Source organism: Rhinopithecus bieti, unplaced genomic scaffold (genome assembly GCF_001698545.2).
Source record: "Rhinopithecus bieti isolate Rb0 unplaced genomic scaffold, ASM169854v2 scaffold_3067, whole genome shotgun sequence".
NCBI classification, from domain to species: Eukaryota; Metazoa; Chordata; class Mammalia; order Primates; family Cercopithecidae; genus Rhinopithecus; species Rhinopithecus bieti.
Genome location: NW_016804208.1, coordinates 2,307,593 through 2,322,921, shown reverse-complemented (window position 1 = coordinate 2,322,921; position 15,329 = coordinate 2,307,593). Strand labels below are relative to the sequence as shown.

General features: G+C 36.2%; 1 protein-coding gene across 1 annotated transcript in view; it reads left to right on the top strand.

Moving 5' to 3' along the window:
• Nucleotides 1-15,037, top strand: part of LURAP1L (leucine rich adaptor protein 1 like) — a 46,454-nt gene extending 31,417 nt beyond the window's left edge. The window contains exon 2 of the mRNA XM_017867193.1: nt 14,297-15,037. Coding sequence (XP_017722682.1) covers nt 14,297-14,671 — 375 coding nt within the window. The 3' untranslated portion in view covers nt 14,672-15,037. The remainder of the gene's footprint in view (nt 1-14,296) is intronic.
• The last annotated feature ends 292 nt before the right edge of the window (nt 15,038-15,329 follow it).

The window sequence follows — 15,329 nt, the reverse complement described above, 5'->3', positions numbered from 1 at the left end:
GTCAAAATACAATTTTTTTAAAAAGTTGAAAACATGACTCTCACACAAATATAGAGGGAACATTTGTCAAAGATTGATTTAGCTAATTTAATGAGAGAACCAGCAAGATGGTACAGCTGGTTCAAGAGTATTGGAGGAATAGGTTGTATATTTTCTCAGGAAAGTCATATGAATTCGTTTTCTAGTACGCATACTAAATTATCAAACATCCAGGAGGAAAATAAAACTATAACCTTTGAGATTATCTTTTTTTCTGGATAGAAGTAATCTGAATTTCTTCAAGACACAAATCTACAAGTCAATTTACAGCTTCATAATGCTGGGCCAATTCAGTAGTAAATAGTAGGTCACACAAAACTATAACCACATAGATAATTAAATAATGCTTTGATGCGTCTCTTGGGCTATGCTCCATTTTATCATGGAAGAGACATTCAAACTTTGCTTTATTTTCAAATGTTGAATAATTTTCTAAAACAATTTTATGTTATCCTTTTAGAAGTCTATAGATATTCTCAAGGAATTTTGAAAAATTTGAAAATTTTTGGTAAAAGTGGATTATACTAACTTACTTTTCTATTTTTTCTAGTAGGCCTAGAAAAAAAATAAGGTCTTGAGATTTCCAGTGTTCTTCAGTTGAGGTGACAGTGTTGTCTCTATGCTCCACCAGGGTCTAGGAGAATGTCATATACATACAGNAAAAAAAAAAAAAAAAAAAAAAAAAAAAAAAAGAATAGGATGCCTTACTCCTCTGAGTCGCATTTTCCTTCACCTGCATAATGAAATTAATCTATCTGTGACTTTATATTTAAGGTGGGTTTCTAATAGACAGACAAGATATAATTGCATCTTATTTGTTTATCCACTTTGACACTCTTTGTCTTTTAATTGATGTAGTTAGACTATTCACATTTAAAGTGATTGATATAGTTGGATTAATAGCGATCATATTTGTAAATATTTTCAATTTCTTTCCTGTGTTTACTCATTCGTTCTTACTTTTTTCTTTCTCTCTTTTCTTTCCTTTTTTGTCTTCCACTTCTCTGATTTTAATTAGGCAATTTATATGATTCTACTTTTTCTTCTCTTGGCATATTAATTATACTTCTTTTTTAAACACGATTTTTAGTGGTTGCCCTAGAGTTTTAGAATATGTTTACAACCAATCTAAGTGCACTTTAAAGTAATATTATGCCACATCATGATAGTACAAGTATGATATAAAACAATATTCCCAATTCTTCTCTCTTGTCTCTTATAAAATGGCTGTCATTCATTTTATTCACAAATAAGCTATAATCACTGAATACATTGTCATTGTTATTTTGAACAAACTGTTCTCTGTTAGATCAATAAATAATAAGAAAATCTTCATTTTTTCTTCAGTTTTTTCTTTCCTAATGCTCTTCCATTTTTTTTTATATAGATCTGAGTTTCTGCCTATATATTTTCCTTCTCTCTAAAGAACTTTTAAAACATTTCTTGCAAGGCAAGTCTACTGGTGACAAATTTCCTCCATTTTTGTTGGTCTCAGAAAGTCTTTAGTATTTACTACTTCACTTTAAAAAAATTGTGGCAAAATATATATAACACAAAATATACTATTTTAACCACTTTTAAGTGTATAGTTCAACGGCATATAAGTTCATTCACATTGTTGTACAACGATCACCACCATCCATCTCCAGAACTTTTTTATTTGCCCAAACTTCTCCTTTATACCTGAAGGATAATTTGTTGGACACAGAATTTTAGGTTAGTAGTCTTTTTTTTTTTTTTTTTTTTAAGACTTTAAATATTTTACTCCACACTCTTCTTGCTTATATGGTTTCTGAGTAGAAGTTTGATGTAAATCTTATACTTGTGCCACTGTCGGTAAGGTGTTCTTTTTCCTCTAGCTTTTAAAAAAGATTTTCTATAATTTGAATATAATATGCCTAGATATAGGTTTTTTGGTATTTATCCTCCTAGATGTTCTCTGAGTTTTGCAGATCTGTGGCTTTGTGTCTGTCATTCATTTTGGGACATTCTCAGTCATTGTTGCTTTAAATGTTGCTTCTGTTCCTTTTTCTCTCTTCCTTCCAGTATTCCCATTATACATGTGTTATTCTGTGTCAGCCCATTTGCATTGCTATAAAGGACTCAGGCTCGCTAAAAGAGCGAGCTGGTTAATGTATAAAGAAAACAGATTCATTTTGGCCCATGGTTCTGCAGGCTGTACAGGAAGCGTGGTGCTACCATCCGCTTCTGGTTAGGTCCTCAGGAAGCTTACAATCATGGCAGAAGGAAAGGGAAGCTAGGAGGTCACATGCTGAGAGAGGGAAAGTGACAAGATGCAACATTCTTTTAAAAAACCAGATCTCACATTAATGTAGAATAATAACTCATTCATTGTTGTGAGTAGGGCACTAAGCCATTCCTGATGGATCTGCCCCCGTGACCCAAACACCTCCCGCCAGGCCCCACCTCTAGCATTGGGGATCATATTTCAACATGAAATTTGGAGGTGGCACAACATCTAAACTGTATCATGTAACTTTTCTAATAGCCCACAAATCTTAGATATTCTGTTCTGTCTTTTTATTTCTTTTTTCTTTTTTCACTTCAGTTTGGGGAGTTTCTATGGACACATCTTCAAGCTCACTGATTCCTTCTTCAGCTATGTCCAATCCACTTACAAGTCCATCAAAGGCATTATTTATGTTACAGTGTTTTTGATTCCTTGCATTTTCTTTTCTTTCTTTGCACTTTCATCTCTCTGCTTTTATTACTCACTTGTTCTTGCATGTGCTCGCTTTTTCCATTAGAACCATTAGCATATTAATCATAGTTGTTTTAAATTCCTTGTCTGATAGTTCCCAAATCTGTGCCTCACCTGAGTCTGGTTCTGATGCTTTGTCTCTTCAGACTTTGTTTTTGCCTTTTAGAGTGGCTCGTAATTCTTTGTTGAAGGCTGGATATGATATAAAAGGAACTGTGATAGATTGGCCTTTAGTGCAAGGTTTTATATTTATGTGACTAGGAGTTAGATTCTTCTTACTATTTGCTGTAGCTACAGTGTCAGAGACTAAAATTTCCTGTAGTATCCTTGCTTCAGTCTACTCTATTGTCTTTGGGTTTCCTTTGACACTCTTTAAATATGGTCAGAGGCCTGCAGTTCTTTTTGCTGTAATCCCCTGTTATTATACAGTAGCCTTATTGATGTGGCAAGGTGTGGGAGAAGAGGAAGTGTTCTACTGTCCATAATTAGGTCTCAGTCTTTTAGCAAGACTGAGTTGGATATTTTGTTGATTCAGCTTTGGTAAAACTCCAGTCTGTTAGGTTCTAGTAAGCCTTAGGGACAAGCTTTTTTAAGGAGATCAGAGATATATTTCAGCACTTTCCTCTCCCTGCCAGAAACACAGGGGATATTGAGAACCTGGTAGGGTTTCTGGAGGTAAAACTCATGAAAGTGTGGGGTGCCCCTGAGACTGGGACCCCTTGGGTTTTTTAACTCACAAGTTAGTCCACACTAACCTTCCACCAATTCACCAATTACAGTTAGTGTTCCTACAGAAAGCTAAGGCCTTCTGCTTCCAGTTTTCTGTTCCTGTTCAGCTATGATTCTCTGTATCCATCTATCTGTCTTCTGGGGCTGCAATTTACCCAGTGACCTCAATTTTCTGATGAACCTAAGAATAGTTGTTGATTTCCAGTTTGTTCAGCTTTTTTTCTTGTTATGAAGATGGGAGTGATGACTTCTGAGCCCTTCACATATCAGACTGGAACCATAATGAGAATAATAATCAGCTTCTTCACCAATTTGTTGTAAGAATGGCACTACATTTATTAGATAAATTAATATTTAAGGCATCTAGCTAAGTACATGGTACATAGGAAGCATTTGATAAATGGCAGATACTATTATCAATATTCCTAAAGCCATTTTAAAAAGCTGAAAATGAATAAATCACTAGACTGGAAAGTTAATGTATTATCAGTGAATGTTAGAATATGTCAGGTGTCTCTTATTGGATGCTCTTCAGATCACCACTTATACCAGTGAAACTCTCCCATCTGGACAGTCCCACCCAAAAGTTTCCAAATGAAAATATTTAGTCAGTGTTTAGACACCACATGAAAAACAAAACAAAACTGATCTTAAGCATCATAAAGTATTCCAGATATTACCAAATTATCAATGGCAGGTGAAAATAAATATTTGCAGTAAAATATCTGAGCCTTCATTATATTTTCTATGCAAAGGGCCATTGTACAGGTCTTTCCAAAAAAAAATGTTAATCTATGAAAAAGAATTAACTCCTAGAAGGAAACTCAATAAACATAAGTAACTTTTATTATCATCCTAATCACCTCCTCTTTTTCTCCTACTGAGGCCAAGTCAAAGCACATTTTCAAATAAATGAGGAATTCTGAAAAGCAAGACTGCAACTTAATAAAGTTGTCAATATTGAAAATTCAGTAATGTCAGTTTAGTTAATCTCACTGTATTTTAAACTCTTTAAATTATATCTGAATGTTATTAAGTTTAGTCTATTATCTTATCAATGTAGGCCCTACTTTCATGACCCTCAGATTATAGGGGATATAATTTATAAATGAAATATATTGAAAGAATCATTTTTGTCATTAATTATCAAACATAAATCATCTGTCATTTCTCCTTCAGGGTAAGAAATCAATTTCTTTTAGGGGAAAGAAAAGCTGTCCTCCAGTAGATGCGAATGGCTCTTTCAATAATGACCTTCAGTTTCCTTGAACATTTTTTGTTTTTGTTAACAAATATTTAACTGCTTACTCTATTTGTTCCTTTTTTTCAAACTACAAAGAAATATATTGATAAAGTAGCCTTCCACAGATGGTGATTCAGCATCTATCAACAAAATTATCCACAAATGGAAAGATCTCTAAGACCTTGCTAAAAAGTGTGGTCTGTATACCAACAGCATTGGTGTATTAGTTATTCATGCTGCATAACAAATATCCCAAAACTTAACAACTTAAAACAACAAACATGTATTATCTCACAGTTCTATATTCAGGAGTCTGGGCACATATTAAGTGAAGGCCCCTGGATCGGTGTCTCTCACATATCTGCCATCAAGGTGCCTTGATGAGGCTGCAGTCATCTCAAGGCTCTATCCAGGGAGGATCCACTTCCCAGCTCAATCACATGACCAGTAGCAGTCGACCGGTCTATGTCCTTGCTAGCTGTTGTCCAGAGATCTCAGTTCCTTACATTATGCATTTCACAAGGGGCAGTTCACAGCATGGTAGATTGCTTCATTCAGAGCAAGCATTTGAGAGAGTCTGCCCAAGGCAGAAGCCACAATCTTTTTGTAACCTTTTCTCAGAAATGACATCCCATCACTTTTGCCATAGTCTATTATTTAGAAATAAGTCAATAGGCCCATCCAATACCAGGACAGGAAACTACATGAGGATGTAGATACCAGAAGAGGGTGGTTATTGGGAGATATCTTTGAGACTGCCTACCACAATTGGTAACAACTGGGAACTTGTTAGAAGTACAGAATCATAAAACTAGTGAGTAAAATTTAAATTTTAACAAGATTTGATCCATAGGTCCATTCAAGGTTGCAGATCTCTGCTCTAGGAGCAGGGCCCATCCATTTTATTCTGTTGCAGAGATTGCTTCCTCACTTAATTTTACTCACTGTCTGTTGCTTTATGAAGAAATACAGAGATCACTTTTCTTTGCAACTCCGTTCTCTCCTACAAAGAATTTTACAAAGTAAGTTCACTAAAGCACTACTGGGCTGCACATAGCAGATAGGAAATAGAGTTGGGAGAAAGAAGAAGAAATATGGGGCATAAGATCCATGGCAAACAGATTGAACTATAGTATCAAGAAATTACTAAAAGAGAAGATAAAGCATTTGGGTAGAAAAGATGTCAGGAATCATGTAAAAATAGGGATTATAGTCCTATCTCCTCAACAATCTTTAAATGCATTGCTGAACAACTCTGCATTATAAAGCCTACTGTTTATAACAGTGGCCTCTTATTTTAGAAATATAACCATCAAAAATTATTATAATACAAAACATCAATGTTCAACTGAGTTCAGATACCTGGCTTGTTCTCTTTTTCAGTATATTTCATGTCCCAACAATGTCGAGACATTTATATTCAGTATTTGAAATCTTTCCATAAAAGGCACTAAAAACTTTGGTATAAATATTTTACATCTACTTCAAATTTTATTAAATGTAAAAGATAAGATTACATTCAGATTTTAATTATGTCTAGAAAACTAAAAGCCCTAAGGGGTAAAATGCAAGTCTCTAATCTGCTTATCACAAAATGCAATCAATTAAGTAAAGCCTTCATTCCGCACCTTCTCAATGGTATACTGAAGCCAATACCCACTGATATGTGTGAGCTCTTTGTTAAATTTTCAGGAGTTTTGTGAACTAGTTGCTAATTACAGACATTATTAAAATTTAAAGTATTTATATAAACTTACAAGAATTTATATAAACCTGCAATTTAAAACAAATGTAATAAAGACTCAAAATTCATCACCTCCTAATTATTTTACTACATTTTACTTTCATTATTTTTTGAGGTCATTTAAAACATCTATTGTATTTATAGGGTGAAAATACCATATATGCTGCAGTACTGAGTATCTCTTATCAATCCCACGTTTATGTTTAAGGACATCCTATTGATAGCTTAAAATTGGCCATATAGGAGTATTTATGCTACATAAATTTAAAATCACTATAAAGCAGAACTTGATTTTTATTTTATTGATTGTCTAGACTTAAGAAAGTGATAGAGAAAATGTTAATACTGCAGATTCAACTTGAAAACTGTGGCATGTCCTTAGTTATTACATTTCCAATAGTGTCAAAAAAGGGAAATATTCTCCATGTATTTGAAAACTGTTATTCAATTCAGTGAAGAAGTTGCTCACATCATTGATGAACCAGTAAAATTCCAACATAACCAGTGCTGAGGCTGAAACACGTTTCAGTTTAATTAATGTATTTTTCACTAAGTGACAAATAATTTAACAGTGGATCACATATCAGGTGTAACGATAACAATTATTGAGGAATGAATTACCAATTAACTGTATTTGTGAAATTTTGTTTGAACTGCATCCATAGTTTGCTATACATACAAGAGTCCAGCAAGAATAAATAAAAGCATTCTCTGAAATCAGTTGGTCATATGGAATTGACAATAGAAAGTGCTGTATATTTTATTATTACCTGTAAAATATGTGTTATACATCTTCTATATAAGCACATTTGTATTGTATGTATATACACATGCATGTGTGTGTGCGCACGTTTATTTTTCCCAGGAAGCTGCTTGTTAAACATTTACTGGCACATTACCCTGTGTCCTTCTCTTACAATGTAATTGTGGCCACTACAGATCACAGAGGAGCACATTAACATGCCCTGGTCTTCCATATGAAAAGAATATTTTAAGTTCTAAAATTGAAAAGACATGCATGCACAATACTTACTATAAATTAGTGGAAACATTTCTCTGGTCTGTGTTCAATGTGAATAAGCTTCTCTGAGGTGAATATGGGGAGTCCATGTTTTTGTTAGATCATTCTAAATGAATCTTGGCTCAGGTGATTTATAGCCTATTGCATCAGCCTAAATTACACTTTGTACATTCATGTTGAAAACATTCAGGGAAACAGTTTTCACTGTATTAGAATATGGAAAAGGAATTGACATCACAGGCATCTAAGTATCAGTTGGACCTAGAATCTGATGAAATCATACTGAAAAGCTGCATGTCTTGCTTTGGCGATCAGATGACTCACCAGAAGAAACCGTACAGATCTCACGAGCAGGCCTGGTGGCCGGAATTTATGCTTATGATTCACGGGAGTCACATGTGCCCCTTTCAAATACACCACATACAGCTTTCTACTTAATCAAAACAACATCAATCAGTCCGCTGTGCTGATGACAGTATTTTTATGTATGTAATTTAATCCTTGGGGAAATTACTCTTCTATAAGGTTCTGGGAAAAGAGTGTTTTAGTTATTGTTCAGTTCCACATATAAACAACAAAAATGGAGGAAGACAAAGCTGACTGACATAAAAATGGAATCCTCTGTTGCCCAATTAGAAACAAATTTTGTTGTAAACTTTGAACTGACTGAGAAAGTGAAAGAAAGCTTTGGCGGAAGGAACAGCACTGACTTTTGTGTAATTGTAGGCTTTTCACCTGAACCGTTGCAAACTAAAAACAGTGAGTGGAAATGCTGTACAGTGTCTTCTCAGACTGCAAAAAGATGATAATATTTTATGGATCTTCTGAGAAACCAGAGGAGTGCTTTATAAGTATAGATATTGAAAAAACTGCTGGAAATTTTAAAGATGGGTAGGCAGAAAATCTTCTGTGATCATCAAATTGAGGATGTGCTGAGTTTGGAGAGAGGGTAAATTTGGACACAAGAAGGTTATGCAAAAGGAACAAGCAAACAAACTGGAATAAATTGCTGGAAAAACAACATTCCAAGTGCTTTTACAACGGCTCTTCAGTTCATATAGACTTTTAAAAATATATTCTAAAATAAATGTGGGTAGAAAAGAGGCCTTGACAGAACTAAACTCTCTTCCACCAACTACAAGTCAGAGAGAATGACGATTAGTTTCTCCTAATGAGAAACTAGGATTAGAACATCACATTAAAAAGCAAGTCTAATCTTTCTTCCTTCAATGTATGTGACTATGGACTTGCAAAGAAGTTCTTCTTCCTTCTAATTCATATTACAGCTTGCAGGATGGTTGGGATTTACATCTTGAATATTGTGGATTTTGCAGTAGAAATGCCTAACTAGAAGGTGACCCGCTTTTATCTGATTAGTTGACATTCATAAATAAAAGGGTAACAATAATGGAGGAGTGCTTTATGAGAAACATGAGTATATGATGCTATCCAAGTCTCCAGTATGGTGAGAAAGGCAAAAAATGTCCCTATTTGGAAGATATATTCAGCAGCTCATGCGCACATTTCAGTTAATATATAGACATATTAAAGATGATATGCATGTTTGTCTTGGAGTGGGATACAAAAAATAATTTTTATTCAAACCCAAATGGTGAGAGCAAAAATTATTATTATGACAAAATTTCAGATAAAGTACCTAAAATTAACATCAAGCCCAAACTTCTGGCCTTAGCCATGAGTTTTTACCAGCTACATCTTGTGCTGGAGTTATTGAGCAGCAGAACTGACTGTTCTGTCTCCTCTATAGCCTGCATAATTTTCTCATAGTAGAGATAATTTTGTAATGAAATGGTCACAGGAATGCAAAATATCAGAGAATATGCCAAAATGGAAGGAAATCCTGAGATTATCTGATCTGTAGAATCTTATTAAATTAAACATTAAATGCCTGAAATGTTATAAGATGTTATTAAACATCTGAAAGGAAATCTCAGTATGAAAAGCAGGTATGTTAGGTGGATGCCTCAGTTGAATTCAGTCTTCTTATTGGGTAAGATTAGTCTTTATTCACAGAACTACTTTACCACCTTCACTGAGTCCCATGGTTCACTGCAGCTCGGAATGAAATCTAATTTTTCTTCATGTATAAGGAAACTGAGGTCCTGTATGCCAAGCTGCTTTCCCCAAAGGTCAAATAAGAAGATAGTGGCAGTGGCAGATTGGAGTCAGTACCATGGTTCTCATACAACATCACAAAGAAGTCAACTTGATTAGCAACCAAAAAATCCGACTGCATTCTTTCTTAGATTCCACTGCGCCAATGTATAACCTTTGTATTCTTTCAGCATTAAAATGGCAGCCTAGAAGAAAAAAAGGTGTCTGGGAAAGTTTACTGTTAAGAATATTTTCTCCTTCAAGATTCCTCATTTCAAGTTCTACCATAGACTCAGTTCATCACCTGTCAAAAAAAAAATGACATGAAATCTCCGCATTCTCCCTAAAATACAGAGACCTGGGACATCACAATCCTGAAGCCTGAGAGACTAAGTAGGAAGCTGAACCATATGACATAAACTGTAAGGACAAGTGTGGAGGAGGGGAAATGAAGAGGAAAAGAGGAAAGGACATCCACATCTCTTTGGATCTTTGGACCAATCAGTCCAAACCTTATTTTTTTGTTGTTGTGTTGTTTTTTGGTACATGTCCTGGTTGTTTGTTCCCTTTGTTCAATTCATTTTGTCAAGTGTTTACAGAACACCCACACTGTGCTAGTACCGGTTATCACCCCTGAACAAATAGAATAATGTTTGGAGTGTGACTCACACCTTGAAGTCCACTTCCTTTTAGAGATACTATCTCATACTCTGTAAATTTAAGCTAGGAATAACCTCACACCAGTTACTCAGTGTTTGAATCTGGAGAAGGAATAGAAGGGATTATCTGCTGGGAATGCTTCAATATTGAAATGTTCTTTCCTGAGGCTACTTTGTTTCCCCTCTCAAGTCACATATTACTGACCCACAGCAAAACCCCAGATTCCAACAGATAATCCAATCTGAAGCAAAGTTTGTTATTCAGGTGTTGGACAGGTACTAATTTAGCACCTACTTTGTGTGAGATACTCTTCTAGGTCTTGGCATAGAGTGGTGACCAGGACAGATCAAGACCCAAGCACTCTGTGGTGCTTCCATGCTCATGGGGGAAACAGAAAATAATAGGTAAATCCATGATAAAGATTATGATTTCAACTAGTCATAAATATTATGAAGGAAACAGACATGAAAATGTAATATTAATCTAGGCATGGGTATTGTATATTATGATTGATCAGGAATCAGGTTCTCCTAGGGGGTGACATTTAAACTCAGACCTTTAGGAGATCTCAACTCTCAGTATCCTCGAAGTCAAGTTGCGGGACCTTATAAGACTCCAACAGAAGGAAACACACAGTTTCATGCTGCCAGCGCAAGGCTACTATGTTTTTAATTGATGGCTAGACTTCATAAAGACCGAAATGAATAACAGTGAGGAAAGGCGGAGCAGTTACTAGAGACAAAAGAGTCATTGTGATTTAGTTCTTTGGTGGATTGCTCATACTTTCAAGGGTCATCGGTAGCATAACCGCACCTTGGTGCTTAGAGAAAGCAGAGTGCAGCAGCTGGGCCGGCCCAGGGCTCTCTGTGCCTGGAGCTCCTGGTGATGGACCTGCCAGCGTGTGAACCTGCATGCCCAGCGCTCCCACGGTGGGAAGCTGTTTACTCTCCCCTGGGAGGACACAGGGTTAGACACAGTTAAATCTATAATCATTACCAACCAGATCAACACGTTCTAACCGACTTGCTTTCGTCGTTTTTTTTTTTTCCCAACAGTGGTTCAATGGCCTGTGAATGTTTTCCTTTCAGTTAAAAAAAAAAAAAAAAAAAGATTTTCCTATTTAAATAAGTCATTTCATGGTCAAAGGAAGCTTTTGTTACTTCATAGTCCACTCCTCTTTTCTTCTTATTGCTTAATAAAACTGAAAAACTTGTACTTGATGTAGCCACTGTGTAAGTCAGAAAAAAATTGCTGACAAAAAAAATGTATTCTAAGTATGTTTTAACCCCTGGTGGCATAGTTGTTATGAACATGTATTACTACTGTCTTAAGAGCTAAATTTTCACAGTTCCTAAAATTATGGCTATTTCCAAAAATCAACTAATTATGACTATTCCCAAAAATCAACCAATGCTTAGGACAGACCTTAAGATATGGAAGAAATGTGAGACATAGCTTCTTTCTTTAAGGAGCTCACAGCCTAGTTGAAAATGCTAAAAGACAATCATTGGCAGTATATGACAGTACAAAGTTAAGCTATGTTGGGAGATAAGCTAATAGGACTGTAGTGGTGAAGCAGGCCAGCAGAGGAGGCTGGAGCCCTCAAGTAGTGCTTGATGAGAGAAGTATGACTTGGAGAATGGGGAGTATTTGGAGAGGAAGAAAGTGAAGTTTTTCAAGAATGGGGAATGACAGAGGAGCATGCCCAGAGCTGGGAACGGGCTGGAACATTTTCATGGGAGAGGGTGGAGATGTGAATAAATGCAACCGTGATTCATTTGGGGAGTTGTTGGGAAATGGTCAGATTGATATTGTGCCATGCCTTATAAGGGGCCAGCATGTTTTATCAGCTACAGATGACTGCTGAATAATTTTGCAAAAGTTTGACTCATATTGATTTTTCTGGGCTGCTCAGTGGACCTAGGCAAATTGTTGTTGATTTATAAATATTTGTTGTATTACTTGTAACTTGACCATTGTCTTCCTGGTTCATAGGGTGTGCAGATGAATTTAAACATAAAGACTGTCAGAAAGCCTCCTTCCTCAACATAAAGTCATTGCAAGGTTATTGAGACACCCCAACAAATAGAGGGGCATCTCAAGGCTAAGTTCACATCCTTCTGTTCATGAACATCTCAGTGAAAAGTAATTTTCTTTGTTACTCCCTTGCAATTTATTTTTAGTGCTTTGTTCAGAGAAGACAAAGAAGTCACTCAAGTCACTTCAATATTCCAGTAAAATTAAGGGATTTTAAATTGTACTTTATGCTTTTTGTATTCATAGATATATTTTTATTCTTTTGAAACCTGCACAATCTTGCATCTCTTGGAGTTATTAATGGAACTTCCACCTCTCCTAATGTTTGTTCATCATGTTCCCTCAGTCCTTCAGTTATGGATTAACTCCTCACATGGAAATATTTTTACAATACAAATGAATACTTTTGAGGACAATTCACTCTTTTCTTCCTTACGGTTTGAGTCATCCAAGAATGAATGTTAATTCAGATAATTCCAGAAACTGACATAAATCTGAATTAGCTCTGGATCCTATGAAAGAATTAGTATGACTGAGACTTTTGGGTCAATAACCCAACTGGAGGGACAGAAATCAATTTTTAAACCATAGAGAAGGCCAGGTGTGGTGGCTCACACTTCTAATCCCAGCACTTTGGAAAGCTGAGGTGGGCAGATCACGAGGTCAGGAGTTTGAGACCAGCCGGGCCAGCATGGTGAAACCCTGTCTCCACTAAAATACTAAAATTAGCTGGGCATGGTGGTGTGTGCCTGTATTCCCAGCTACTTGGGAGGCTGAGGCAGGAGAATCATTTGAACCCAGGAGGCGGAGGTTGCAGTGAGCCAAGATTGCGCCACTGTACTCCAGCTTGGGCAATAGAGCCAGACTGTCTCAAAAAAACAAACCAACCAACCATAGAGAATGTGACTAGGACCTCTAGTGGCCAAACATGGCCCTGGCCAGGCTCTGTACTCAAGAGCCCTATCTCTTCTGTCTCAACAGAACAATCATGGGAGTTCTTACAGCACCACTTCCCCAAACACCACCTCTTGATATTACCAAATGTTTACAGTAAACTGTGGGACCTGCGAAGAGACTCTGCTTTGTGGCTGTGGAGATAGATATCCCTGAAGTAACTTAGATCTATCAGAAGACCACACACCTAGAAGGCACATAAGGGAGATCTCAGACCTTCCCAACATCTGATATCCCACTTTTGATTGGGGTGCCCCTGATATATCTGAAACAAATAGTCAGATCTACAGAAATATTTGTTCATTTCATCTTATAAATTGGATCAGCCTAGTGTATCACTATCCTTTGGATTCAGGGAATATTAGAGCAATTTGTTTCTTAAAAGCAAAAGCATTATTCAGCACTGTCTATGTTAATATAGTCATTAAGAATACAGGCCTTTTTCTTGTACTCTTAACTCTTTTCTACAGATTTATCTTCTTCATCTGTAAAATGAAGACAAAAATAATAATACCTGTCATATAGTGTTATTATATTTTGCTAATGAATGCTGTACTTTTATGATGACACTTGGCACATTATCACTCTATAATCAGAGGCTTTTAGAGTCTTCCATGAGCTGAGGATGACTCCTTAATTTCTTCACCTTCATTTTCTCCCCGCCCCTCAGGACTCACATATATACTACAACGTAAACATTAATAAACTTAATCTGGCCGAAGAGAAAATAAATTTTGTAGTAGAGAACCTGCCATTCAATATGATATGTTCAGGTCACTTGGTTAGGGTCAGGGATGCAGCAGGGGTTTTGTCGTACCTTTTGGAGCCTGATGCATCTGGCAGGAAGTGAGTTTTTTTTTTATTACAACTCCTACCATCAGTCAGCAATTTTCAAAAAGTTTCTGAGATCCAGTCCACTTATATTTTTTTCTGTGAATTTAAAATTCTGAAATGCAGCAGTCCCCAAATGAATTTAAGGTCTTTCAAGAATGTAAAATAACTGGAATGTCTTTTTTCTCTCCTTCTCCACAGATTAACCTCAGAGCCACAGACGTCAGGCTCATGCGCCAGTTGCTTGTAATCAATGAGAGCATCGAGTCCATCAAGTGGATGATTGAAGAGAAAGCCACCATTACCAGCAGAGGCAGCAGCCTCAGTGGCAGCCTGTGCAGTTTGTTGGAGAGTCAGAGCACCTCCTTACGTGGCAGCTACAACAGCCTACACGATGGCAGTGATGGGCTGGATGGCATTTCCGTGGGAAGTTATCTGGACACATTGGCAGATGATGTCCCAGGCCATCAGACCCCTTCAGACTTGGACCAATTCAGTGACAGCTCCCTAATAGAGGACCCACAGGCACTACACAAGCGTCCTAAATTGGATTCAGAATACTACTGCTTTGGCTAGTGACACAGTTTTTTGCATGGGACTGTTGTGCAATTAACTTGTATTTATCCTTCTTCTCTGCTGCTATATTTTTGGTGTGATTTTTATTTTAATAAGATGATCTTTTAAAAGAAGCTGATTTTGAAACTGCTTAATGGTATTTCTGTTGCTCCTAATACTTCTCATCTGAACTGATTTATTTTTCTCTGTTATATCTCTATTTTTTATTTATTACAATGATTTTCTCCCTTCTTTTACAGTAGCACAAAGTAGGGGAAAAGTATAAGCAATAATTATGTTTTGCTTTTGTTTTCAGAGGAATGGGTCAGGGATTACAAGAAAAACTTTGCTAAATTTTACAATAAACCGAAGTCTGATAACAGTTAATTTTGTTGCTTGTGTTCTTAAATGATTCAAGGTTCCATCTTCCAGAAGATATTGAGATATATTACTGTTTGCATATCAGGTTGAACAAAATGCTTGGAACAAAATTAAGCATTATTTCTAGGCCACAACATTCTAGTGTATAATAAACAACACTGTTAGTCACACATGCCCACATGACAGTCATTTGGAAGTCCCCAACTATACAGTCTGTTCAACCAACTCACCCTTGTGCTGGTACTTTCGATTAACATTTTGTCATCAGTGATTCTAACTCAAATCATATGTTTATTTG